This window comes from Bubalus kerabau, chromosome 15 (genome assembly GCF_029407905.1).
Source record: "Bubalus kerabau isolate K-KA32 ecotype Philippines breed swamp buffalo chromosome 15, PCC_UOA_SB_1v2, whole genome shotgun sequence".
Classification (NCBI taxonomy): Eukaryota; Metazoa; Chordata; class Mammalia; order Artiodactyla; family Bovidae; genus Bubalus; species Bubalus kerabau.
In genome coordinates, this window is record NC_073638.1 from 54,316,179 (window position 1) to 54,342,302 (window position 26,124).

Here is a 26,124-nt window from a genome sequence, read left to right on the forward strand (position 1 = left end):
ATACTGTGATGGATTAAAAAAATGATCACTATCTTTCAATCCTCCTTGAATCCATACTCTTGAGTTGTGACCCTGCCATTCCTCCCATCAAAAGATGGAGACGATTTCTCCATTCCTTAAATCTGAAGTGGGCTTGTGACATTCTTGGCCTATGGAATGAAGCAGTGGCACTATTAAGCCTCAAGATGCATGTTTCAGTTCTTCTTGAAATCCTGTGTGGCTCTGAAGCTTAGAAAGGTCTGGCCTAAACACATAGACTTGTATGTAGGTCACCAACTTCAGAGTGATAGTTGGAACTTCGGACATTTCACCCAGAAAAAGTGTGTAAAATCTATGCCATTGGCTGAGATCAGAACCTATTTTCCAGTCTCTGCAGGATGCTTCTTCCTGCTTTCTTCTTGTTGTCTCCTGTGTCTGCAAGGTCTTTCCTCTTTTCTCTACCTCTAGCTATTCTTTCAAGGCTCCCACCAATTGTTTAGAGCCCTTCCTGGATCCAGCAAAGCTACCCCTCTATTCCTGCAGCATTCTATACTTACTTTTACTACTGCAATTCTATTGCATTGTAATTGTTTTTGTCTTTTAAAATATGTGGGTTATGTCTTACCAACTTTTTGTTCAGGGTCCTGCTCCTGGTAGGTTGAAAGTAAAAGTGTTAGTCACTCAATCGTGCCCAACTCTTTGCAATCCCATGGACTGTAGTCCATCAGGCTTCTTGTCCATGGAATTCTCTAGGCAAGAATACTGGAGTGGGTAGCCATTCCCTTCTCCAGGGGATCTTCCTGATCCAGGGATCAAACCTGGGTCTCCTGCATTGCAGGCAGATTCTTTACTATCTGAGCCACCTGGGAAGCTCTGGTTACTAAATATTTATACAGAAGGAGAAAGGGACTGCCATTTGGGAGACCTGAGTATTAGTCCCAGATTTGCCCCTGAACTGCTTTGTAAATCAAAGGATCACTGCTCTCTGGACCTTAGTTTTCTCTGAATACAAGTAGAGAGGACTCCTGACTGAAGACTAAGATTCACTGAATGAATATTAACCAGGCACCCTCAGGTCATGGGGGAAAGACAGCAGGCAGAAGAAGATGACTTGGGTTCTGCAGGAATCCACTCTGTGGACTCAAGTTGATCCCCAACCTGACCCTCAGACTTTCCTAACTGTAAAGAGAGATGCTTGCGTTGAATTTGGATTCTGATCCCTGTCCACTAGGGGGAAACATTGCAGATGCGGGAATAGCAAACAACTGAAAAAAACCCTCTAATCCAGTTACTATTTTTTTCTACCCTTGCTCCCTGCCCACTCTCCTACTCTTTCCCTACTCCAACTTTCCTAATTTAGCCTCAGGTTGGTTTCTACCCACCCTTCCAACTCCAGCTCATGACTTTGCTGCAGCCAGTCTGGCAGGAAGGCCTCCAGCAAGTCTCAAGTCTCCCTGGTTCCCAGTTGTCACCCATAGATTTTCTTTGCTTTGAGTTGAATTTATTCATATACCAAATATGCCTCATCCCCTTTGCTTATTCACAGCCTACTTGCCCTTGTAATGCAGCTCAAATTCCAATTCAGTTCACTTCAGCTGAACATTTCTTTTCCCCTGAGGGCTCATTTATCCTCTTGGCTTGGTTCTGGGCTCTGGGGAACTGCACTGAGTCAGCCAATTCCAGCCCTTGGGAGCTCACAATCCACTGGGAGAGTCCGACACACTCAGAAACCATTTCCTCGTGGCGTGGGAAGTGCTGTAACAAAGGGAGTTCTGGCAGGATGGAGTGGGGCCCTGCCCACTGTGGTTGGTGGGGTGGGGGTGGGTGACAGGCAGGAAAGGCCTTTTTTTTTTTTAAGATTTTTTTGGTGTGGACCATTTTTAAAGTCTTTATTGAATTTGTTACAATATTGCTTCTGTTTTATGTCTTGGTTTTTTGGCTGAGAGGCATGTTAGCTCTCTGACCAGGAATCAAACCCACACCCTCTGCATTGGAAGGCAAAGTCCCAATTGCTGGATCACCAGGGAAGTCCCCAGGAAAGGCTTTTTGGAAGAGACGATGCTTGAGTTGAGGATTAAGGGAGCAGCTGTTCATAAAGCAAAAGATGTCAAAGTGTTAGGGGAAACACAGGGACTGAAACCGCCCAACCTGGCCAGGCACCATAGTAACCATTTGCCTGAGTTATTTTATGACAGAAGGTCCTAGTAAGGAACATGGAACTAATAAGCCACCACCAACTGAAAGAGTTCAGGAAAGATCAAAAGGAGATGCCACGTGTCCTAGCACCTCCCAGAATCCTTCTCGCTGTCATCCATCTTGGCTGAGCAATGCATGTGCCACCGGGAAGGACTCTGAGTCAGAATAATTGTCCAGATACAACCCAGAAACTAAGCCCATCACCATAAAACCCAGCACAGAGAGTCATATGGCAGAGCGGACTTCCCAGTGTCCCTTAACCTCCTGCTCTCAGTCCAGGCACCTCTTCCCAATAAAGTTTTTTGCTTTGTCAGCTTGTGTGTCTCATCAGACAACTCATTTCCAACTGTTAGACAAAAGCCCACTCTCGGGCCTAGAAGGGGTCTCCCTTCCTGCAACAAGAGTGTGCTGTAGGCCAAGCCCTCTTCCTGACACCTGTTGTGCTGCCCCCATATCAGTTAGAAATCTCACCTTTTTCTACTCTGGGCTGGCATACATTAATATTATTTATATATTAAATTTTATACATTAAATTTATATAATATATTTATATTTATTATAAAATTTATATTTTTATAAAATTTATATAAACAATATAAAACAAAATTTATATTAAAATAAAATTCAGACAAGTTGAAGAAAGTAGGGAAAACCACTAGACCATTCAGGTATGACCTAAATCAAATCCCTTATGATTATACAGTGGAAGTGAGAAGTAGATTTAAGGGACTAGATCTGATAGAGTGCCTGATGAACTATGGACGGAGGTTCGTGACATTGTACAGGTGACAGGGATCAAGACCATCCCCATGGAAAAGAAATGCAAAAAAGCAAAATGGCTATCTGGGGAGGCCTTACAAATAGCTGTGAAAAGAAGAGAAGCAAAAAGCAGAGGAGAAAAGGAAAGATATAAGCATCTGAATGCAGAGTTCCAAAGAATAGCAAGGAGAGATAAGAAAGCCTTCCTCAGCGATCAATGCAAAGAAATAGAGGAAAACAACAGAATGGGAAAGACTAGAGATCTCTCCAGTACTCTTGCCTGGAAAATCCCATGGATGGAGGAGCCTGGTAGGCTGCAGTCCATGGGGTCACTAACAGTCGGAGACGACTGAGCGACTTCACTTTCACTTCCATGCATTGGAGAAGGAAATGGCAACCCACTCCAGTGTTCTTGCCTGGAAAGTCCCAGGGACGGGGGAGCCTGGTGGGCTGCCGTATATGGGGTCGCACAGAGTCGGACACGACTGAAGCGACTTAGCAGTAGCAGAGATCTCTTCAAGAAAATTAGAGATACCAAGGGACCATTTCATGCAAAGATGGGCTCAATAAAGGACAGAAATGGTATGGACCTAACAGAAGCAGAAGATATTAAGAAGAGGTGGCAAGAATACACAGAAGAACTGTGCAAAAAAGATATTCACGACCAAGATAATCACGATGGTGTGATCACTCACCTAGAGCCAGACATCCTGGAATGTGAAGTCAAGTGGGCCTTAGAAAACATCACTACGAACAAAGCTAGTGGAGGTGATGGAATTCCAGTTGAGTTATTTCAAATCCTGAAAGATGATGCTGTGAAAGTGCTACACTCAATATGCCAGCAAATTTGGAAAACTCAGCAGTGGCCACAGGACTGGAAAAGGTGTTTTCATTCCAATCCCAAAGAAAAGCAATGCCAAAGAATGCTCAAACTACCACATAATTGCACTCATCTCACACGCTAGTGAAGTAATGCTCAAAATTCTCCAAGCCAGGCTTTAGCAATATGTGAACTGTGAACTTCCGGATGTTCAAGCTGGTTTAAGAAAAGGCAGAAGAACCAGAGATCAAATTGCCAACATCCGCTGGATCATCAAAAAAGCAAGAGAGTTCCAGGAGAACATCTATTTCTGCTTTATTGACTATGCCAAAGCCTTTGACTGTGTGGACCACAATAAACTGTGGAAAATCAGATTCTGAAACAGATGGGAATACCAGACCACCTGACCTGCCTCTTGAGAAACCTGTATGCAGGTCAGGAAGCAACAGTTAGAACTGGACATGGAACAACAGACTGGTTATACATAGGAAAAGGAGTATGTCAAGGCTGTATATTGTCACCCTGCTTATTTAACTTATATGCAGAGTACATCATGAGAAACGCTGGACTGGAAGACGCACAAGCTGGAATCAAGATTGCCGGGAGAAATCCCAGTAACCTCAGATATGCAGATAACACAACCCTTATGGCAGAAAGTGAAGAGGAACTAAAAAGCCTCTTGATGAAAGTGAAAGAGGAGAGGGAAAAAGTTGGCTTAAAGCTCAAAATTCAGAAAACAAAGATCATGGCATCTGGTCCCATCACTTCATGGAAAATAGATGGGGAAACAGTGGAAACAGTGTCAGACTTTATTTTTGGGGGTTCCAAAATCACTGTAGATGGTGATTGCAGCCATGAAATTAAAAGACGCTTACTCCTTGGAAGGAAAGTTATGACCAACCTAGATAGCATATTGAAAAGCAGAGACATTCCTTTGCCAACAAAGGTCTGTCTAGTCAAGGCTATGGTTTTTCCTGTGGTCATGTATGGATGTGAGAATTGGACTGTGAAGAAAGCTGAGTGCCGAAGACTTGATGTTTTTGAACTGTGGTGTTGGAGAAGACTCTTGAGAGTCCCTTGGACTGCAAGGAGATCCAACCAGTCCATTCTAAAGGAGATCGGTCCTGGGTGTTCATTGGAAGGACTGATGCTGAAGCTGAAACTCCAATACTTTGGCCACCTCATGCAAAGAGTTGACTCATTGGAAAAGACTCTGATGCTGGGAGGGATTGGGGGCAGGAGGAGAAGGGGACAACAGAGGATGAGATGGCTAGATGGCATCACCGACTAGATGGACATGAGTTTGAGTGAACTCCGGGAGTTGGTGATGGACAGGGAGGCCTGGCGTGTTGCAGTCCATGTGGTTGCAAAGAGTCGGACATGACTGAGCGACTGAACTGATATTTTATATTTATAAATTATATATATTAAATTTATATTATATATATATAGTATTATGGGAGCTTCCCTGATGGCTCAGACGGTAAATAATCTGTCTGCATAGGTGACCCGGGTTTGATCCCTCAGTCTGGAAGATCCCCTGGACAAGGGAATGGTACCCATTCAAGTATTCTTGCCTGGAGAATTCCATGGACAGAGGAGCCTGGCAGTCTAGAGTCCATGTGGTATTATATTAATGTTGGATCCAGCTCTTTGGAAATTGTCTATGGGGTGATTAGGAAGGTGAAAGGGATCTAAAAATCAGGTCACACATGGAACAGTTACTGAATTACACATATTCAGACTGAGGGGAAAAGCCTTCAAGTGTCAAGGAAACAGAGTTTTGGATAACATTGAGTTTTCAAGTGCAACCGAAGAATAGAAGCTGCAGGAAGCAGATTTCAGCTGAACATAATAAAAACTCTCTACTAGTCTTTCCTTCAAAGAGAGTAACTTGTCTTGGCAAGTTGTCACTGGAAAAGTTCAAATCTTTATCCCATTTGGTAGTCAAATGGTAGAAAATGATGAGATTGGATAAGATGACCTTCGAGGTTCTTTCCAGTGGTGGATTCTCTCATACTTTCCGTGCCCCCACCATCATCTCTTGGAGACTTTCTGCTTAAACCCTCCCATGACTCTCATTATTTACTGACTGAAGTCTAAGTTCTGCAGCAGAGCACACAGGGCCCTCTCCCCAGTCTCTGCTCACATCCCTGCTCCCAACATGGCAGTACTGAACTGCTTGTGGTTCTCTGCATGCGTGTGCTGTGTCTGTGCTTAAGATGTCCCTCCTCTTCCTGTGCCCGAGCTTTTACTTACTCTCCAGTACTCTGGCACTGCAGTGAATTGTCACCTTCTGTCTGTACCACAGTTTCAACTGGTGAGTTAACCTCCTGTCACTGTGTCTTGACGGAAGGGTAACTGCAGCACGCTGCCTCCTGCCGCCATTCAGAAGGAAGCTGAGGGGTCAGATCCTTCCATTACCAGGGTCTGGTTTCAGCCAGGAGGCAGGCATGTGACAAGAGTCCAGGCCACTGAGGCCGTCTCTTCAGGTGCTTTGAATTCAAAGTCATCAAGAATAAATGCAGGTGATCTGGTGGTGTGGGGCTGTGGGAACAGTGTTCTGATCCTGCTGTTCCAGCAGTAACATGGTTGCTGTGTCTTTTTTCCTACTTCTTAGCCTTCTGCAGTGCCCTTGGTTCCTACATATTTCTGGGTCAAAAAATGTTTATAAAATGAATGAATAAAGCAGAGAGATAAAGGTCAAAGACATAATCTAAAGCAAATCACATGTAAGACTGGTCTATTTAATGATTAGAACTAGAGGTAAAGAGAGGGAAATAAAGATAAACAGGAGAACAGTCACATCACTAACAGGAATGAAGAAGTGCTATTTGGAGAAGACAAGAGAGGAAAGATGGAGAATAAATAAACATTTTTATTATAGTGAAAGTCACTCAGTTGTGTCTGACTCTTTGTGACCCCATGGACTATACAGTCCATGGAATTCTCCAGACCAGAATTCTGGAGTGGGTAGTCTTTCCCTTCTCCAGGGGATCTTCCCAACCCAGGGATCGAACCCAGGTCTCCTACATTACAGGCGGATTCTTTACCAGCTGAGCCACAAGGGAAGCCCAGAAATACTGGAGTGGGTAGCCTATCCCTTCTCCAGCAGATCTTCTCAACCCAGGAATCCAACCAGGGTCTCCTACATTGCAGGCGGATTCTTTACCAACTGAGCTATCAGGGAAGCCTTTTTATTATAATCCCTCCTCTAATACATCTCCATCTAAATATACATGAATTCTCCCTTGGGGATGATAACAGTCCCATTGCTATTTTAGGTTGAGTTAGCTTCTTGGTCCCTGTTTTAGGTGGGTCTCAGGCCAATGGACTTGTTCTTACCTTCAGAGGCTGTTAAAGAACTTGTCAAACACAGGTGGCCAATAGGCACAAGAAAATATGCTCACCATTGCTAATTATTAGAGAAATACAAATCAAAACTACAATGAAGTATTAGCTCACACTGGTCAAAATAGTCATCATCAAAAAGTCTACAAATAATAAATGCTGGAGGGGATGTGGAGAAAAAGGAACCTCCTACACTGTTGATGGGAATGTAAATTGGTACAATCATTATGGAAAACAGTCTGGAGGTTTCTCAAAAAACTAAACATAGGGTTTCCATATGATCCAGCAATCCTACTTCTGGGCATATATCTGGAGAAAACTAATTCAAAAAGATACATGCACCCTAATGTTCATAGCAGCACGGTTTACAATGGCCAAGACATGGAAACAACCTACGTCCACGGACAGAGGAATGAATGAAGAAGACATGGTATGCATATAAAATGGAGTATTACTCAGCCATCATAAAGGATGAAACAATGCGATCTGGAGCAACGTAGATGGACCTAGGGATTATCACACTAAGTAAAGTCAAAGGCAAGTATCATATGATATCACTTCTATGTGGAATCTAAAAAATAATGCAAATGAACTTATTTATAAAAACGGAAACTGGTTCACAGACATAGAGAACAAACTAATTGGTTACCAAAGGGAAAGAGGGGTGAGGGAGGTATAAATTAGGAGTTTATGATTAGCAGATGCAACGTATAAAACAGATGAACAACCAGGTCCTACTGTACAGCACAGGGCACTATATTCAACATCTTGTAACAAACCACAGTGGAAAAGAATATGAAAAAGAAAACACACACACACACACACACACATAAATACAAATACACACACACCTCTGAATCACTTTGCTGTACACCAGAAACTAACAACATTGTGAATCAACTAATATAGTACTCCAATTAAAAAAAAATAACTTGTCAATTAGTACATATCCTGTGGCATGATAAATAAAAGACGACTTGGCGGTTTCAAGCCAGGAAAATATGGGGCCAGGAAAGTGGGAAGAAAATCTTGAGATTTCAGCAGGACATGGGCAGAGATGACCCAGAGGTAATGAGAAGTAGGTGTTGCCTGAATGAGATACTGATTAATGGGCTTGTAAATCTCTAAAGGGGGTGGAATCACTGCTGCATATGTCTCATCACATGCAACTCTGTGCATGTGTGGAATCAAAGCAGAATTCAGGGCTTTTCTTCTGCATGCAGAAATGTGAGATGGGTTAATTCAACCAGTAAATATTACTGGATACCTTCTATGTGCCATGCACTGTTCTAGGCAATAGTAATGTAGCGAAAAGGCTATGCTTGTGGAGACTACAGAGACAGGTAATAATACTAAATTTACTGTATTGTTTATGTGCTTAAACAACAATAAAATAGAGGAAAAGGTAAGGCTGGGGTTAGCATGGTTTTCAGAATATACAAGGAAGGTGATAAAATGATCTTGTAGTATGTTATTCTCACTCATCTTACCTTTGAACCTGATCATAGGAAGCAGGCAGTGGAGACCAGGACCACAGAGTCCTAACAACCCTGGAAACTAATTGCATGACCACCACTCTATCACAGATACATAGTTACTTCTTTGAGGGATTTCCAAACCTTTAATTTTTTATTATGTTAGTTGATGCTGCAATGGCACCCCATTCCAGTACTCTTGTCTGGAAAATCCCATGGGCAGAGGAGCCTGGTAGACTGCAGTCCATGGGGTCACTAAGAGTCGGACACGACTGAGCGACTTCACTTTCACACATTGGAGAAGGAAATGGCAACCCACTCCAGTGTTCTTGCCTGGAGAATCCCAGGGATGGGGGAGCCTGGTGGGCTGCCATCTCTGGGGTCACACAGAGTCGGACATGACTGAAGTGACTTAGCAGCAGCAGCAGCAACATGGGCAGACAAATTAGGTCAATTAAAGAAGAGAAGGAGAAAAATAAGGTGGAAAAAGATTTAGTAATAGTTCTTTCTTCTGGGACTTTTGGCTAAAGTGAAAGTGAAGTCACTCAGTTGTGTCCCACTCTTTGCGACCCCATGCACTGTAGCCCACCAGTCTCCTCCCTCCATGGGATTCTCCAAGCAAAAGTACTGGAGTGGGTTGCCATTTCCTTCTCCAGGGGATCTTCCCGACCCAGGGATCAAACCCAGGTCTCCCACATTCCAGGCAGATGCTTTAACCTCTGAGCCACCAGGGAAGCTTTTGGTTAACCAATCAAGAAATATTTACTGAGTAATGAGCTACACTACTTATTTAGGGTCAAAGTAGTTTCTAGGGTATATCATGTATATATTTCAAGAACATGTTCAGTTTGGATAGCAAACTTTATAAACTACGTAATATGTAAGATAATAAAAATTACACAGAAACTTACGCCTATGAAGAGACCTGTTTATTACTGATAACACTTCATTTGGCTAAAACCACGCACACAAATACTTAAAGTGCACATTCTCATAGGGAGTATTTATGATACACCCTGGTAGTCTGTAAGGAAAAATGAGAAGATGTTGACAGAAACTATTAAAACAAGGGTACGATTTTGGTATACAGACAAATAATTAACTCTTAACTGCATATATTTTATCTGGCATATTCAATGACATATACAAAGAGTTTGTTTCAGCCTATAACACAAGGCCTCATCACATACAGGTGCAAATCTTGTTTGGGTGGCTTTCTTTAGACATATGATGAATCATACACTGGAGAAAAGTTTATCAAACAGTATCCAATTAGTTGTGACTCCCTTGGAAGGCAGCATTAGTAGGCTTATAACAGCACTAATACTAGTGATACTAAGTCTACACAGACACTTTCTTAACCTTCTTGGCCAACATCTTGCTTTGAGTGCAAAATAGTAGGCATTACATACAACTTCAAAATAGGAATATGCTCTGCTCTTGCCAAAGAAACAGAGTATTTAAGAGTGTGCACGCTTAATTAACATTACTTCCTGTACATATCAGTATTGAGAACTGTTTTAAAAGCTGAATCAGAAAAGTAATGTTTTTAATTGCCTAAACTATTTGTTTCTTTAGAATGAAATTCCATAATTCCTATTTTTACCAACTAAGTACTCTATAACAGGTGGTGGGTGGTGTGGATATGAAAAATAATAAACCATGATCCCTGCTCTCAGGGAGCTGAGAGTCAGGTGCTCCTTCCTAGTCACGGGATGCTAATAATTAATGAGAAGAAACTGGTAAATGCCTTGGAGTATATTATAAGGTTCAGTGGTACTAAAACTATTACAGGTCACTTCAACTTGGCATTAATACCTTCAAAGGTCACCTTCTAAAGGGAACATCTTATGCACGTTCTACGTATATTTGTCACACTAGAGTCGGTGTGTGTCCCCTCGGGGGTGTATAGCAATTGAGGCAGGGGATGGGGGAGAAAACTGAGAGCCCATGTGATAAACACGGCGCCTCTTTCTGGTGGCATCAGTTTCCACGAAGAGCGAAGGTATCATTTTTCACTAAAACAGTTTTATTACAGAGAATGCAAAAATCACATTTTCAAGACAGAACACGAAATTTTGAGTGCAGGCTGCTTCTGATTTTGCTCTCAGGCCCCTTCCCCCAAAACATTTATGCTCCTCTGCTTTAGGATTATGCTGATGGAAAAATTCGAGAAGCAAACTTTAAAGATATGCCACTTTGCCCTTATCTTGGTCACTTTAGTCATTCTTCTGTGTTCTCTTTTTTAAGTACACAGTCTTGAATTAACAAAGAGAAGATATGTCTTAATGAATGTAATAGTATGGTGAATATTTTAATGTCACCAACAGAAAACACTAACTTTGTTTCCAACCAGGAGTAAACTTAGGCTGTGTAAAGAGTCCAACAATGAGATATTCCCTCCTTTCCACTTAGACTCCTCATGGTTTATGGTAAGATGGTTTGAGGGACAAATGTAAAAAAAAAATTTTTTTCCCTCAGATCTTGGGCTTTGGATGCCCAAAGTACAAGGAAATCTGAAATAAAATGCCAGATCAATTGACCATTCATTTTGGTTAGTAGGAGTCTTTCTTCATCAGTTTCTAGAGCAATCTCAGAAAACAAGTGAATTGTAAAAGGCCATAATAAATTAATACACAGTAGTATCCAAGCAGACCAAAAAAGATTATGCAACAGATTTAAAATTACTTCTTACAATGTCTTAAATATTCTCACAGTAATAACAAAATAACCAAAAGTCCATAAACAAAAACAGCTTAGGAATAAGTTTAAAGCAGTCTGAATGAATACAGTTAAGATTTCTCATAAGTGAGGTAACAGGGCAACAGTTTTTTCACAGTAACAGAATGTGGAAGGGCACCTAGGGAAGGAGGGAGGTAGAGAGAAAAAGGCATAAAACAAATTTATCCAAGCAGAATTTGGATTTTTCAAGCATCACAAACATCAGTGGAAAACATCTGGGAGAAACACCAATAGCAGCAGTCTGTAGAACAATTTCTCCATTAAACTTCAGCTAGTATCTTTGTTGCATCAATTCCAGAAGCAACTTGCTTAAGAAATAGGAGGTCTATTCCTTATATAGATATTCCAAACATCCACTCTCTTAGAACCTGTCTGCTGAAGTTACAACATCCAAGTAATAATAATTTATATTCAAAACAAACTCCTCAAATATCCTATACATTCTTCAAGATGAACGGAATTATGTTCAAATCGCACTTAATTTACAGGTTTAATTAAGCAGGTCTTTATACAGTGAATAAAGACTGCACTCATGCATCTACTACTCAACATATACAAAAACTATCTTGTGAGCTAAATTCTTTCAGATATGGAGTGAAACTCAAATGTTACTTTCAATGCTCTTTATGATATCATCTTTGTTCCAACCTGAGATTTCAATGAAGGAACTTTAAAAAAGTGCTAAACAGCTTTTTAGCATATGCCATAATTCTAAAATGTTTAATTGTAGTTAAAAAAATCCTTATTCCCTCTTACACTGTCCCTGCTGGAGATGGAGAATAGTCTATTACTTCTTATTTTGAGTTCTTCAATAAAAGATTTAAATAATAACTCAAGAGTTACTAAACTATCTCAACAACTTCCTCCCCTCCAGAGTTAAATGATCTTAATCTTTTGTGCTTTTTCTTATAGGTCTTATTTTTCAATCTCTATTTCATTCCTTTTTATTTCTGCTATATTCTCCCCTCTCCAGTTCCCATGTGATCCGAAAACACAACATCCTAACAGGAACTGAATCCTATGAGGGGTACTTTTTCTCACCACCTCAAAGGCCTCCCTGGCTGCTTCTTAGCAGTCACTAATAAAAGGAGACAAAAGCATCACTATCTGCTCATCATAACAACAAGTAAACAACTTGCCCACAGCCAGTTCATTTCCTACTTTTCAGGTGGTAAGTTTGCTCTTCACACGAAGCACTTTCCCTGCCACTTTACTGACTTTTCTGTTGTTTATTTCTAGTGCTTTAAGCTTGCCTGATTAATTCTTTTCTTTTCCTCAAAGCTCTAGAAAATATCAGTTTTGATCTACACACTTAATGAGAAGGCATTCATTTCCATGATACTGTACATAAAGAAAAAGATAATGTAGATCCTAAGGCTGGGCCCTACTGGCCAGTACTTCTATTTTTCTTGGTTGTCTTGGGCTATTGAATTTATTTTGTTAGACAAGTGTACACCCACTATGTCAAGCTCTTGTTAAATATCATGCTCAAGAGTTTGGCTAGAATCAAATAATTCCCTCAATCTATACTCTTTGAGAACATTTGTAACATTTTAACTTTGGATATTTAAATTTTTGACACAAGAATCCAAGCCTTAATGACTTTTCACCTTGATTAAGATGACTCCTGTTGCATTATATTGTTGCATTCAAAACTGTTCTCTTTATAATAGAATGACAAGCATGGCTTTAGTGATTATGAATGAGCTGTTGTATCATTTTAGCTCCACTTTGTTCTTCAGTCACTGAAACACAGATACTAAAACAGAATATACATTATTTTTCATATATATATATATATATAGCATTGTTCATACCACTTTGTAGAATATAGGCCATTTCCTAAATGACAATCTACATTCCTAAAAGCAAATAAAGCAAAACATTCTACACATTTCTTCTTTAGTGCAAAGCCTTTGGAAACAAACTCATTCAGGAATAGCACTCTACATTTAGCTCTGTTATCTACAGTCACACAAGATTCAGCTATAAGAAAGTAAGGAAGGAACAAATGAACAATAGTGGCAATACAGTAATTTGAAAATCACATTTGGATTATCTGGAGTCAGCCAAATGTTAGCTGATAGCTGCAATAAATCAAACCCTGATTTAATAAATATTCTAGTCTGTTTAATTTTATATTATTTTTCAAGGAAATAAATTCTCTCATACCAGTTATCTCCCACAGGCAATTTGTTTAGTATAATTATGTACATACAAGGCCTCATGATTGTTAACTCTTAACTATACCACGTGTGCTAAGTACTCTGTGAGCAATACAGGACAGAATACACTTTGAGAAGATTAAACAACACTTCTCTATTAACTCTTTTTCAGAGATGCAGAATCAACCAAAAGTGACATTCCCCTCCCAAAAAATTTTCCCCCACTAAAAGAGATAAATAGTACTCATGATGAAAAGCTCTACAGAAGTCAGCAAGATGTTAGGATAAACTGGACTTTAGTTTTAAAACACGTAGCTTGTTTTGTAAGATCTAAAATCTGGATGTTTTATTTCTTAGTAAAATGAGCACTACTTCATATGATAAAGAAACATATATTCTTGTAAAAATGTAATTTAAATGTCAGACTTTTAAATTAAAAATTCACAGCTCCGTTCTTAGTTCCAGTATTTTTCTTTACTTAGAGGCTGTGCTGACGCAATTCTAACATGAAGATCCTTAGCTAGTTATACTGAGCCTGTTTTTATTAAGATTTTTACTTACATTCATAAGATTTTTAAATCAACAATCTATTTTAAATAGAGGAGAAGTACCTATATAGTTTGGAAGACTTTCTTTAACTGTCTGTAAATTAACTGATTAAATTATACTCAATGGAAGAACACTATTTCAATTTAAACCATGCCTTGAAAAGGCACTGAGAAAGAACCAAGCCGCTGGGAGTGTTGCCACTATTGTTTTATGTTCGATAAATGTTAGAATTTTAAATAAATACAATAAATTTACACTGCACCAAGAACACCTGAAACAGAGGTGCTGAAACCACAAATTGTAACACCTGTTCTAACCTAGAAATGCTAAATATCCTATTTCAAATACTCTAATTTGTAAGTTAATATCTGCAATGTAACAATGACACTTTTCCACAGTATTCTGGGAGCAGTGCCACTTTCTTGCCAATCTTATGGATTCATTTCCTTAACTAACTCTACAATTATACAACATTTATCTTCCTTTAAGAAAAACTGTGCTATACACAATCACAAGAATATATAACTAAGCTTAATCACACTTTAGTAAGAAAACTCACATTTATAATTTGTTTCTGTTGAAGGAAGAATGACGTGTTACCATAATACTTTTAATGTAATGACTTCTGTTCAGGATTATGAAAAGATTTGAATCATTTCTTCCCAGCCATTTCATTTCAATATATATAGTTTGTTTAGCTAGCCGACCAAAAAGAAAGAAAATAAAGGAAAAAGATACTTGGCCAGATGACACACAGAGAGAATGCTAACATGAGTTCAATGCATGGAGTTCTTGGTTGCTCTGTTCCATGGACTGGGGCAAAGCAACGATGTTCTGGTGAAGGCTAAACAGAACGCCAGGTCAGTCCATTTTTACTGGGCTCAAGAAAATTCTCAATCAAAGCGTCAATCAGTTTCTTCAATTCCTCTTCTAGTAAGGCAGTGTCACTGAGGAAAAAGGTTAACAGTTTTGAAATTCTGTATTTCCATAGCCTTAAAATGTGCTTAAATTGTTGTAACTTTAAGAGTGCATATACTTTATGGGATGATTAAATAACTGGTAAACAAGGCAGAAATTCACTCGGGTAAAACAAAACAAGACCAAAAGTGGGACGAGGGGAATCACACTCACAGAAAACACCATTCTCACAAACTGAAATTGAACTGCATTAAAAGGAGGTTAATATCTGCGATGTAACAATGACACATGAAACATGGATGAGTTAGAGTAAATCTAAAGACTGCTCCTAAAGCAGGCAATTTAAATGGCTCAGAACACCAATACCAGGTATTAAGATAAACTGGCTTCCTGAAATACTTTGAGGCATATCTCTTATAGATTATTATGGGATGATACAGCATATCTTTTAAGAAGTAAAGAAAGAAGTGTGACTAAAAGTATATGATGTTTAAAAAAATACCAAGTATTCCCTTCAAAGTCATCACCTGAAGAGCTGCCATTACCCCCAAAACCTTTCTTTTTGGACTGCCTTCAGTCATTTTACAAGCTACACAACAAATTTAATTTTTATTACGTTAATAATTGCCCTTCATTTTAAACCAAAGATAGTACTGTTCAATTTGCTTTACTTTAAACTCTGCTCTGAATGACTTAGGAGGTCATTTTCTCCCCCCAAAGGAAATAAAATCTACTCTTAAACACAAAGGTTTAGAGAAATACTAAGTAATTAATGTACATTGCTCTGAAGGCAATTCCAAAAAAAAATCTCCTTCCCAAATAGGTATTGACCAATGACAACATTATAGGAGATACTACTCATAAAAGTTTAAATACCCTCTAAATGTTATTAAAGTCAAGGTAATCACAATTTATACTCTTAAAAGGATATTAATTCAGCATATTAAGTCAAATCATATTAAATGTAGAAAATGAATATTTGGCAATGAACAAATTATTTGTTGATCATTTCTTTATGCTTAGCCTAAATAGTTCAAGGTTTAAAGAGTCTTCCCAGGAATATAAATTCACTAAAAAATTAAGATTCAGTTCCCAAATAATGCAGTTTTTTTGGAAAATAGTCTGGCAGTTCCTCAAAAAGTTGAACATAGAACCATATGACCCAGCAGTTCTCCTTATGTAAGGATGATATATACCCAAGTTAAAAGAAAATATATGTCCACACAGAAACTCGAACACAAACATTCAGACCACCATTATTCATAATAGCCAAAATATGGAAATAACCTAAATGTCCCTCCTCTGGTAAACAGATTAAAAATATGGTGTATCTATACAGTGGAATATCACTGGGCCATGAAAACAAAATTTCTAAAAAAGGAATAAGGTACTGATTCATGCTAACATGGATGAACCTTGAAAACATTATGCTAAATAAAAGATGCCAGTCACAAAGGACCACATATTGTGTGATTCCATTTATATGAAATGTCTAGAATAAGAAAATCTATAATGACAAGTAGTAGACTGGTGGTTGCCTAGGGCTGGGAAGAAGGAGAATAGGGAGTGACGGCTAACTGGGAGGGGCTTTCTTTCTGAGGTGATGAAAATGTTCTAAAACCGATTACAGTGATGTTTCCACAACTCTGAATGTACTAAAAACGACTGTACTGTGCACTTTAAATGGGTGAGCTATAGGGTATGTGAATTACATCTCTTAATAAAGCATTTTTTAGTTAATGCTTACTGGAGTACATTGCTATACAATGTTGTGTTAGTTTCTGGGGTACAGCAAAGTGAAATCAGTTCTGAAATCAATAAAGCTTTTATATATACATAATATTTTAAAAGTTGATTCCTACCTCTGGTCAGGTGATGCGCACATCTCTGCATAATACTTTATCTTCGGTTCTGTTCCACTAGTCCGAAGAGTAGCAACACAGCCATTTTGAAAAGTAAATGTAATCATTTGGCTGCTTTTGCTTACAGGCAGCACCTAGGCACAATTGCAACAACGGCTCAATTACACTTGGTACCTTTCTCATTTTCAAGAGTTGTAAAATACATTTCACTTATATGAGGTGTGTAAAGCAGTAAAACTCATAGAAAGAGAAAGTAGCAAGGCAGCTGCCAAGGGCTAGGGGGAGGGGGAAACGGAGACTTATTTAATGGGTATAGAGTTTCAGTTTAGCAGGATGAAGTTCTGGAGATCTGTTACACAACAATGTGATTATTAACATTACTGAGCCCTTAAAAATGGTTAAGATGATAAATTTTATGTTTTGTTTTTTTTTTTTTTTTTTTTGCGTGCTCAGTCATTCAGTAGTGTCCAGCTCTTGGCGACCCTATGGACTGTAGCCTGCTAGGCTCCTCTGTCCATGATATTATCCAGGTAAGAACACTGGCATGGGTTGCCATTTCCTCCTCCAGGGGATCTTCCTGACTCAGGGATTAAACCTGTGTCTCCTGCACTGGCAGCAGATTCTTTACTACTGAGCTACCTGGGAAGCCCCTGCATTTTTTTTTTGCTGCAATTAAAAATTTTTTAATATTTTAAAGAACTTTAAAATACAAAAGATTACATTCATAATTCATAACTGTACCATTTACTGACTATTTATAATTGTAGAAGCATTGGATTATATACCTTATACACATGATTTCCAGACCTCAACAATAATCCTGCAAAGTAAATATTACTGACAATTTACAGACAAGGTTCAGAGAGGGTAAACGACCTGTTCAAGGTAATCAGCTAAGTGGCAGAGCAAGAAGTTGAAACCTGGCCTATCTGTCCCAAAGTCCAAACTACCTCTCCTTTTGCAAAGTGCTTTACAACTTCAAGACACTTTCACAGATAGTTTTTCAACAGTCTCCAAAGCAGAGTGCACACATCCTAGAGGGCAGGCAAAATAATCCACTGGGGTACAAATATATATAATTACCTAAAAATTAAACAAGAATGAAGCTTTACTGACATAAATATATAGATTAACACAGGTACTCTTCCTGCACCACAAATCAGTCTGTGAAGGTGTCTCGAGGGAACCATGTGCGTTGTACTAGGGCGGAGGGGTTGACAGTGGAGCCTTTCTTTTCACAGGTGTCCTGAACTTGATCCTCTCTGTGACTGACACTCCTAGTTGCACAAGACAGAGACCTTCCTTCCCTCTGTTCCACTCACAGACCGTCAACTAGCAAGTCCTGGTTATTCTATCCTTTATTTAATTCAACTTTGTCAGGCTCTCTCCTTCACTACTGCTACCATATTACATTCAGGCTCCTGTCGTCTCTCATCTCCATTACCAAACAGTGTACTAATTGATCTTCTTCTCACCCCTCTCTAACCCACTCACCATACATGCCATCCTTCCTTGCACCCCATACTACTGCTGTAGAGAACTGCTTGCGGTTCCTTGAAAGAAAACATGACTTCTCACCTCCAGACATAGCGCTTACTGCTCCCTTTGCCTCAAACATCCTCTGTTCCTCCCACATCTGGATAACTCCTGCCCAAACTCTAGAACTCAGCTCACAAAAGTCCTCTGCAAAGCCCTGTACGAGCCCCTCAGATCTGAGTAAGGGTCTTTCCTATGCTCTTTCATGGCACTCTTATGCATCCCCTAATCATTTTGTAATCAGTTTACTTGACTGTTTCCCTACTAGACTCCTACAGTGTCTAGTCATTACTGTCTTCTTAGTGTAGCACAGAAGGGTTTTGATAAATGCCTGTTGAACACACAGATGAATGTCAATCTGAAGTTGGAGAAGAAAGAACTGAGGAAGTCTTTGACAGTCACTATGTGACCCCGGGGGATTAACAAATATCCATACTACAAGCCTTACAAAATGTGTTGCAAGCATTAGTGGAGAATAGATAGGAAAGCACTTGGAATAACAAATATCATAAACTTTAAAGGGAGTCAAGAGGGGAAAAGCATCATACCAAGAACCATTCTAACCATAGCAACACTAGAGAAATAAAAAGAAGCAAAACATTTAGTTCTTCTTTTCAAGTAGTTTATAAACACAGAAAAACATACGTACATACAGACAGAATAACAACAACGAACCAATTTTGGTTGACTGGATGAAAATACACAAAGAGAATATGGGTAGTATTCTACATAAGAGACTGCAGATTTTCCAAAATATATTATGCTCCTAGACTCTTGAGACAATATCAGACCATTATACATGGAAATTTAGGTTAATAATAACAATCATAATAATAACAAAATAAATATAATCAGCAATCTATGGCATTTAAATGTTAGTTGAGCACCTACTGTGTAGGCAAGAGCTTTGAGAGGCATAAAGGTATATTAGAACTGAATCTGCCATGCAAAAGGCAATGGTAACATGACATAGAAAGTGATAAGTGAGCAGAGGAAGGCACAATATATAAAGAAACCTCAGGAGGAAGATATCTGATTATGAGACCTGGAGGGTACATGGAGGAGGTGACATCTGCATGAAGTCTTAAATAATGGCTAAAGTGTGAATCTGCAGCAGTAGGAAGAAAAGGTGGACTAAGGAAAAAGCTTGAGCAAAAATAGAAAAATAATTTTTTAATGTATATATGTAAGAAGTATTTGTAAGTTATTCCATTTGGCTGGAGGTATAGGAAATAAGGTTGAAAAGGGACACCACTGAGCCACCTAGGAAGCCACGCATTCACAGGGAATAAGGTTGAAAGGGAAGTTAAAACTTCCCTAGAAAGACACATAGCTTTGGAATTATAGGCATTTATTTATTTATTTTTTTAGGTGCTAAGATTATCAGTAAAACATTCATCTTTTAAAAAGTTATAGTCTATTTTTTAAATTTTAATTGAAATATAGTTGATTTATAATGTGTTAGTTTCAGGTGTATATATTCTTTTTTAGATTCTTTCCCATTATAGGTTATTACAAGATATTGAGTATAGTTCATACTATGAAGTAGGTCCATGTTGGTCATTTATTTAATGTGTGTATATTTTAACTCCAAAGAAAGTTAGTGACTTAGTCGTGTCTGACTCTTTGTAATCCCATGGACTGTAGCCCACCAGACTCCTCTGTCCATGGAATTCTCCAGGCAAGAATACTGGAGTGGGTTGCCATTTCCTTTTCCAGAGGATCTTCCTGACCCAGGGATCGAATCCAGGTCTCCCGCATTGCAGGTGGACTCTTTACCAACTGAGCCACCTTTAACTCCAAACTCCTACTTAATCCCCCATCCCTTTTCTCCTTTTGTAAGCAAAAGTTTGTTTTCTATGTCTGTGAGTCTGTTTGTTTTGTAAATAAGTTCATTTGTATAATTTTTTAGATTCCACATAAAAGCAATATCATATGATGAAATTATAGGCTTTTAGACTTAAAAAATTCTCAACATTATTTAGCATTATCACATTTTTCCCTCCCTCCCACCCTCCCTTCCTCATTCTGTCTCTCATCCTCTTTCCCATTCCCCACCCTCAGGGCGTGCTATACCCTTGGGGAGTGATGAGGACAGGATGGGTGAGAGTCAGAGCCAGTTAGTGAACTTACAACTGCTCTGGAGAAAAACAAGGATCCTAAGTTTTAAGAAACTCACAGGCTTGACCTTCCATTTTGCTGTAGTATGAATTATTACAAATTGTTAAAAACTTAAAAATATAGGTACTTACTGATTTCTTATTAGGCTGGCTGCTGTCATATCCAGTGGTAATATCTCGTACGTGCAGTATAGCAAATGTCCCACAAAACTTTGGGTATTCTTTTGGAGAATCAAAATTGCGAAGCCTTTCAAATATACTTTTGATGGTCGTTGGATCATAACATAAGAAATATGAAGTTTTTGAAATATGATAACCATATCTGTACAAAGATTTAAAGTGTTAAAATCAGATTTCAAGTCACTCTTTAGAAAAGTACAAATCAAAGATAAGCCTATTATTGTGTTAAGCAGATAGTGGCAGTTCTTAATGCAGACAATATTAGTGCTTTTTAAAAAGGAATGACTATTCCTCAAAACAAGTTTATAAAGTTAAAAGTAGCACCAAAAAAATTAGAACACGAAATTCCAAATAGTAGAACTTACTTTTCATAAACGTTAATCAGTTGCTGTTTCAATGTTACGTTCATGGTTTCCAGGTAAGATGCCATCTCAGCAACAACAACAGCTGCACTCACACCGTCTTTATCCAAAACTGAAGTTCCACACAGAAAACCTAAGAATTGAAAAAATCTTTAAAAAGGAGGAAAACATAAGCCTACATATAATTTCAGTAGTTTCATATTTCTTCAGAAGGATCAACGCATTTAAGAACCTGGTAATAAAGGAAACCCACTGATACTGAGCATATGTAGGGGACCTTTAAGGGTTTGGTTTTTTTCTAATGAGAAATGTATCTACACATTTCTGAGTTCTTGATAGTTTTTATAACTCAAAGTGTAAAACCAGATGACAAAAATTCCTCTCTACAGAATCACTATATTTGAAAAAAGTGCTCTCATTCATATTTCAAATATTTTAATATTTACTACATACCTATAGACTCTTCAAATGAAAAAAGGACTTCTTTCCCATTTTCCAGGAGGTCTTTTATCCTACTTCCAATCCATTTAAAACCTGGTAGTGTTTCCTGAAATGCAGAAGAGGCCACTCTAGTTAAGTGATTTTCTCAAAAAATATATATATTAGAGAAAAGCCCATCACTAAATGCACATAACACTTTGATAATGATCTTCTGTTATGGTCTTCAGTCCACAAAGATTTATACAGTGGTAAACATATAGTCATAAAGTGCATGGATATATACACTGCCATGACTGATGACCTGCTATTTATCAAGCATAGTAATACTGATATAATTCACCAAATATAATCCAATAAGTGGTGATGTATATAGTCACAAAGTACCATAAATCCACACATATATTATGATCATACACTATTTATCAAGCACTGTAATAGTTGCTTTACATCATTATCTTTTTCAATGCTCACAAAAACTCTGTTACTGAAACGGGCTCAGAGAGGTTCAGTAAATTTGCCCAAGAGTACCCTGCATATGAGAGAGCCAGGATTCAATATCACTTCTCAGAAACTGCTCTTTAAGTTGCATTATAAGCACTAATGTAAAAGTGCCTACAAAGGTTGTAATTTAGTCCCTCTGAGTAACCAAAAGCCATAAAGCTTTTTAACAATGCACTTTCAACATTATCACAACATATACTTGAACCAAGTATACTTTTACCATAACACCATGGCCCAAATAAAATGATCAAGAAAATTACTAGGTTTGGTAATTAGATTTGAGGACTTTTCATCTGATGAGCTAGTGTTCATTTTAAAGACATGAACTGCTTTAGAGTCAGAAAGAGCATGTGATACACAGTGACTCTAGAGCTCTCTTACTAATTTAAGATTTCTCATTCACCTCTCCACCTCCTCACTGGGAAAAACACAATAAAAGCCCAAAATCTCTGCAGCACTACCTCCGGGAATAAAAACAAGAAAGCACATATATAATATTGGTCTTTAGAATCATGTTTTTTCTCTTTTGTGCTCATTATGCATTTTCTTGCTACAAGGAAAAGACCCTGATGCTGGGAAAGACTGACGACAAGAGGAAAAGGGGGCAATAGAGGATGAGACGGTTCAACAGCATCACTGACTCAATGAACCTGAGTTTGAGCAAACTCCGGGAGATAGTAAATGACAGAGAAGCCTGGCGTGCTGCAGTACATGGGGTCGCAGAGTTGGATACGACTGAGTGACTGAACAACAACAATAGTAATTCAGAATTTTAGGTTTGAATGAATTTTCAATTTCTTCTATTTTGCTATTTGTAATTTAGAAACCCAGAGACTGAAAGTTCTATTTCATTAAGAAAGGTACAATTTTCTTTTAGTTAGCCTATTAGTGTTAAGACCTATAGCCTGACTGTGGCTCAAGGCCCAGAGGTGACTTTTTCACTGATACTTGGCAAAGTGGGCAGAGGAAAAGCAACTTAATTGGCATTAGTCCCAGTAGCTATAAAAGGGGTCAGTTTAACTGCCCGAGGTTCACAAAGGTTAATGATCTGTGCTGAGAGAGAATCATTGTGTTTTTTGGATGTAGATCACTGGGTCTTAATTTGTAATTTAGGAGACTACTTAAAGTTTCTTTTTTTAAATTTTATTTAAAAGTTTCTTAAGACTGAACCTGAAGAGGCTAAACAAGCGATCATGACACCTACAGTTTTTCGGAGTGGAGTTTATGTTATTTATGAGGTCACTGGGAGCCAGATTTTCTTGGTAGGAAAGCCAGATACTGTTGTATGGAAAAAGAAGCATTAATGCAATTTGTAAGAAGGTTTATCTTAGTTTCAGAAACTCACATATAGGATGAATTTGGCTCAAGGTTTCCAAACTATCAAAAAGACTTAATCTTTTAGTTAAGTGTTAAGAGAGTTTGAAAAAAAGAGGGAATTAGAAATGAAATCAATAAAAGTCAACTTTGGTGGGGAGATGGCTTTAGCTTACAGAAATAGGTTTAGAAAAGGAGCACATAGATATTACCTATTCTTACCTCAAAGTGAAATCCTTCTTTTAGTGCAATTGCCTTCAAAATTTTGGAAGAGACTGTGGTGGCTAACATATAAATGTTGTTCACATCAGCATTTCTTGGTTTACTTTTCTTCCAGCAATCAAACATCCACCACCCAAACAAGGCGGCCAACTCATTCCCTGTGAAAACTTTCCAAACACCACTGTAGAGAGAATGAAAATTCAAGTCAAGATCTTTGTAACTTCTCATTAAAACTTCTTGACCCTAGGACCTACAAATTACCATCCTTCACAAAGGAAAACCTAAAAACTACTGTATGGGATTTTTGAGAAAACATTTACTATTACTTTTCTAACTGATCAGGGTGAGCTTAGGGTAGGAATGGCAGCAATGTACTTTGAAAAGCTATGACACTGTTACTTGTATTTTCTTACTTAAAGAGAAAAAGGTTATAATATGGTGTCCTTTTTATGTAAGGACATTTGTCATGACATTATAATGGCAAAAATACACAACAATCCAAAGAACCATGATTAGGAAATGATTACATTCATAAAGCAATCTTTTGAGATACTACACTAGTTTAAAAATCAATATTTTAAGCAATATTTAAAGATAGAGGAAAATGCTCATAGTACAATATTATGTGGAAAATAATCAAGACACAAAAGTAGTAATATATATATAGATAGATAGATAGGATGATCACAATTTTATAAAAAACAAATATATCTTGAATATTTGAATGAAGAAAACATAGGAAGGAAACGTCAAAATATCAACCTAGGTGGTTATCTCTGGAATAGTGGGCTTACAGGAGATTTCTTTTCTTCTTGTTTTTTTAAAAATTATTTCCAATGAGCCTGGAAGACTTAAAATCAAAAACTGTTTTTCAAAGTTTAAGATTTTAATCAAGTAACAGCTTCTACTTACTTCTCCTGAAGTTCTGCCACTGCCAGTCGGTCTGCATCAGGATCTGTAGCCAGCACTATCCGGGCATTTTCTTTCTCTGCCAGTCTCAAAGAAAGTTCCTGAAATAGTGACCCAAAAGGCTGAATTACATTGAAGATGTTAAATTCAAAGTTCATATTCCTAAATGTAGGCACTGTATTAGTGATCATGAATTTTAGAAGGGAATATAGTTTGGCTAACTTTTTTTAACTTTATTTCATAGTAGTATAGTTAGATTTACAAGGTGTTGATATCTGCTGTACAGCAAAGTGGTTCAGGTACACATATATATATTCATTCTTTTTCATATTCTTTTCCACTATGGTTTATCATAGGATACTGATTATAGTTCCCTGTGTTAGATAGTAGGACCTTGTTGTTTATCCATTCCATATGTAATAGTTTGCATCTGCTAATCTAGTTTGGCTAAATTTAAAATAAGACTAGGAAGTAAGGAAATCCACCATAGGGATTTCAAACAAAACAGAATATATGGCTCTAATATAATTTAAAAGATGTAAGCTAAAGTAGTTTTTGCTTCTGTAAGTAATTTTTGAATTGTCAGAGTCCTATCCACATGATAAACTTTAATATACTAAATCATAATTTAAATACAGAAAAAATATACCAGCACAGATTCTCCTTCTTCAGGATTTGGGCATTTAACAGTAGAAAAATCTGGATCAGGATCTTTTTGTTCTGGTACTGGAATTGGAGGCTTAAAACCAAATACTTGAAAAGCCAATTGTACATAGTCATGTCCGACTCCATGAAAAGATGTATGTACAAATTTCAAGGTGGTCTTTGAGTTTAATTCCCTGTAAAGGAAAATATCATTCAATCACTGCCATAAAACTCATTATTTGTGGTATAATTAAAATAATCTCAAGAAAAGGCTAAAATCTATTTTGCCAGGATAGGAAAACTACACTCAACAAACCATAATGTTTTCTGAAAACAGTGTTAGCTATTTATGGAACAGTTATAGAAACATGGAAATTGGTAAGGAAAACTCAAATTTTAGAGGAAATTTCCTTATCTTATATACAGTGAATATATATATATTGAGTTATAATTTTTAACAACTTTATTAAGAGGTAATTAGTAGTAGTTAAAAAGTAGTTTAAAAGTGTTAGTGGCTAAGTCGTGTCTGATTCTTTGTGACCCCGTGGACTGAGCCTATCAGGCTCCTCTGTCCATGGAATTCTCCAGACAAGAATACAGGAGTGGGTAGCCATTCCCTTCTCCAGGGAATCTTCCTGACCCAGAGATTGATCCCAGGTCTCTTGCATTACAGGTGAATTCTTTACCATCTGAGCCACCAGGGAAACTCATCAATATGCTATAAATTCATCCTTCTAAAGTACACAATTCAATGGTTTTCACTATATTCACAGAGTTGTTCAACCATTACCATAATCAATTTTAGAAAATTCTAATTACCCCTCAAAAAACTCCATAACCCAGAGCCACCACACCCTAACCCTCCCATTTTTCCCAGCTGTAGGCAACCACTAATATACTTTCTGTTTCTATCTCTATAGATTTGTCTACACTAGACATTTCATATCAATATAATCATACAATATGTGGTCCTTTGTGACTGGCTTCCTTCACTTAGCCTATTTTTAAAATTTATCCATGTTGTAGTATGCAACAGTATTTCTTTTTTACTGCTGAATAATATTTCAATGTATGGATA

At 37.9% G+C, this 26,124-nt stretch overlaps 1 protein-coding gene across 1 annotated transcript in view; it reads right to left on the reverse strand.

Annotated features, from left to right (window-relative positions):
- Positions 1-9,491: 9,491 nt before the first annotated feature.
- Positions 9,492-26,124, reverse strand: part of PGM2L1 (phosphoglucomutase 2 like 1) — a 60,705-nt gene continuing 44,072 nt past the window's right edge. Inside the window, exons 7-14 of the mRNA XM_055549077.1 lie at positions 25,051-25,240; positions 24,405-24,502; positions 23,493-23,673; positions 21,468-21,561; positions 21,018-21,147; positions 20,605-20,794; positions 16,817-16,950; positions 9,492-14,983 (exon numbers count right to left, since the gene is read on the reverse strand). Of these exons, the coding sequence (XP_055405052.1) occupies positions 14,881-14,983; positions 16,817-16,950; positions 20,605-20,794; positions 21,018-21,147; positions 21,468-21,561; positions 23,493-23,673; positions 24,405-24,502; positions 25,051-25,240 (1,120 nt within the window). The 3' untranslated portion in view covers positions 9,492-14,880. The remainder of the gene's footprint in view (positions 14,984-16,816; positions 16,951-20,604; positions 20,795-21,017; positions 21,148-21,467; positions 21,562-23,492; positions 23,674-24,404; positions 24,503-25,050; positions 25,241-26,124) is intronic.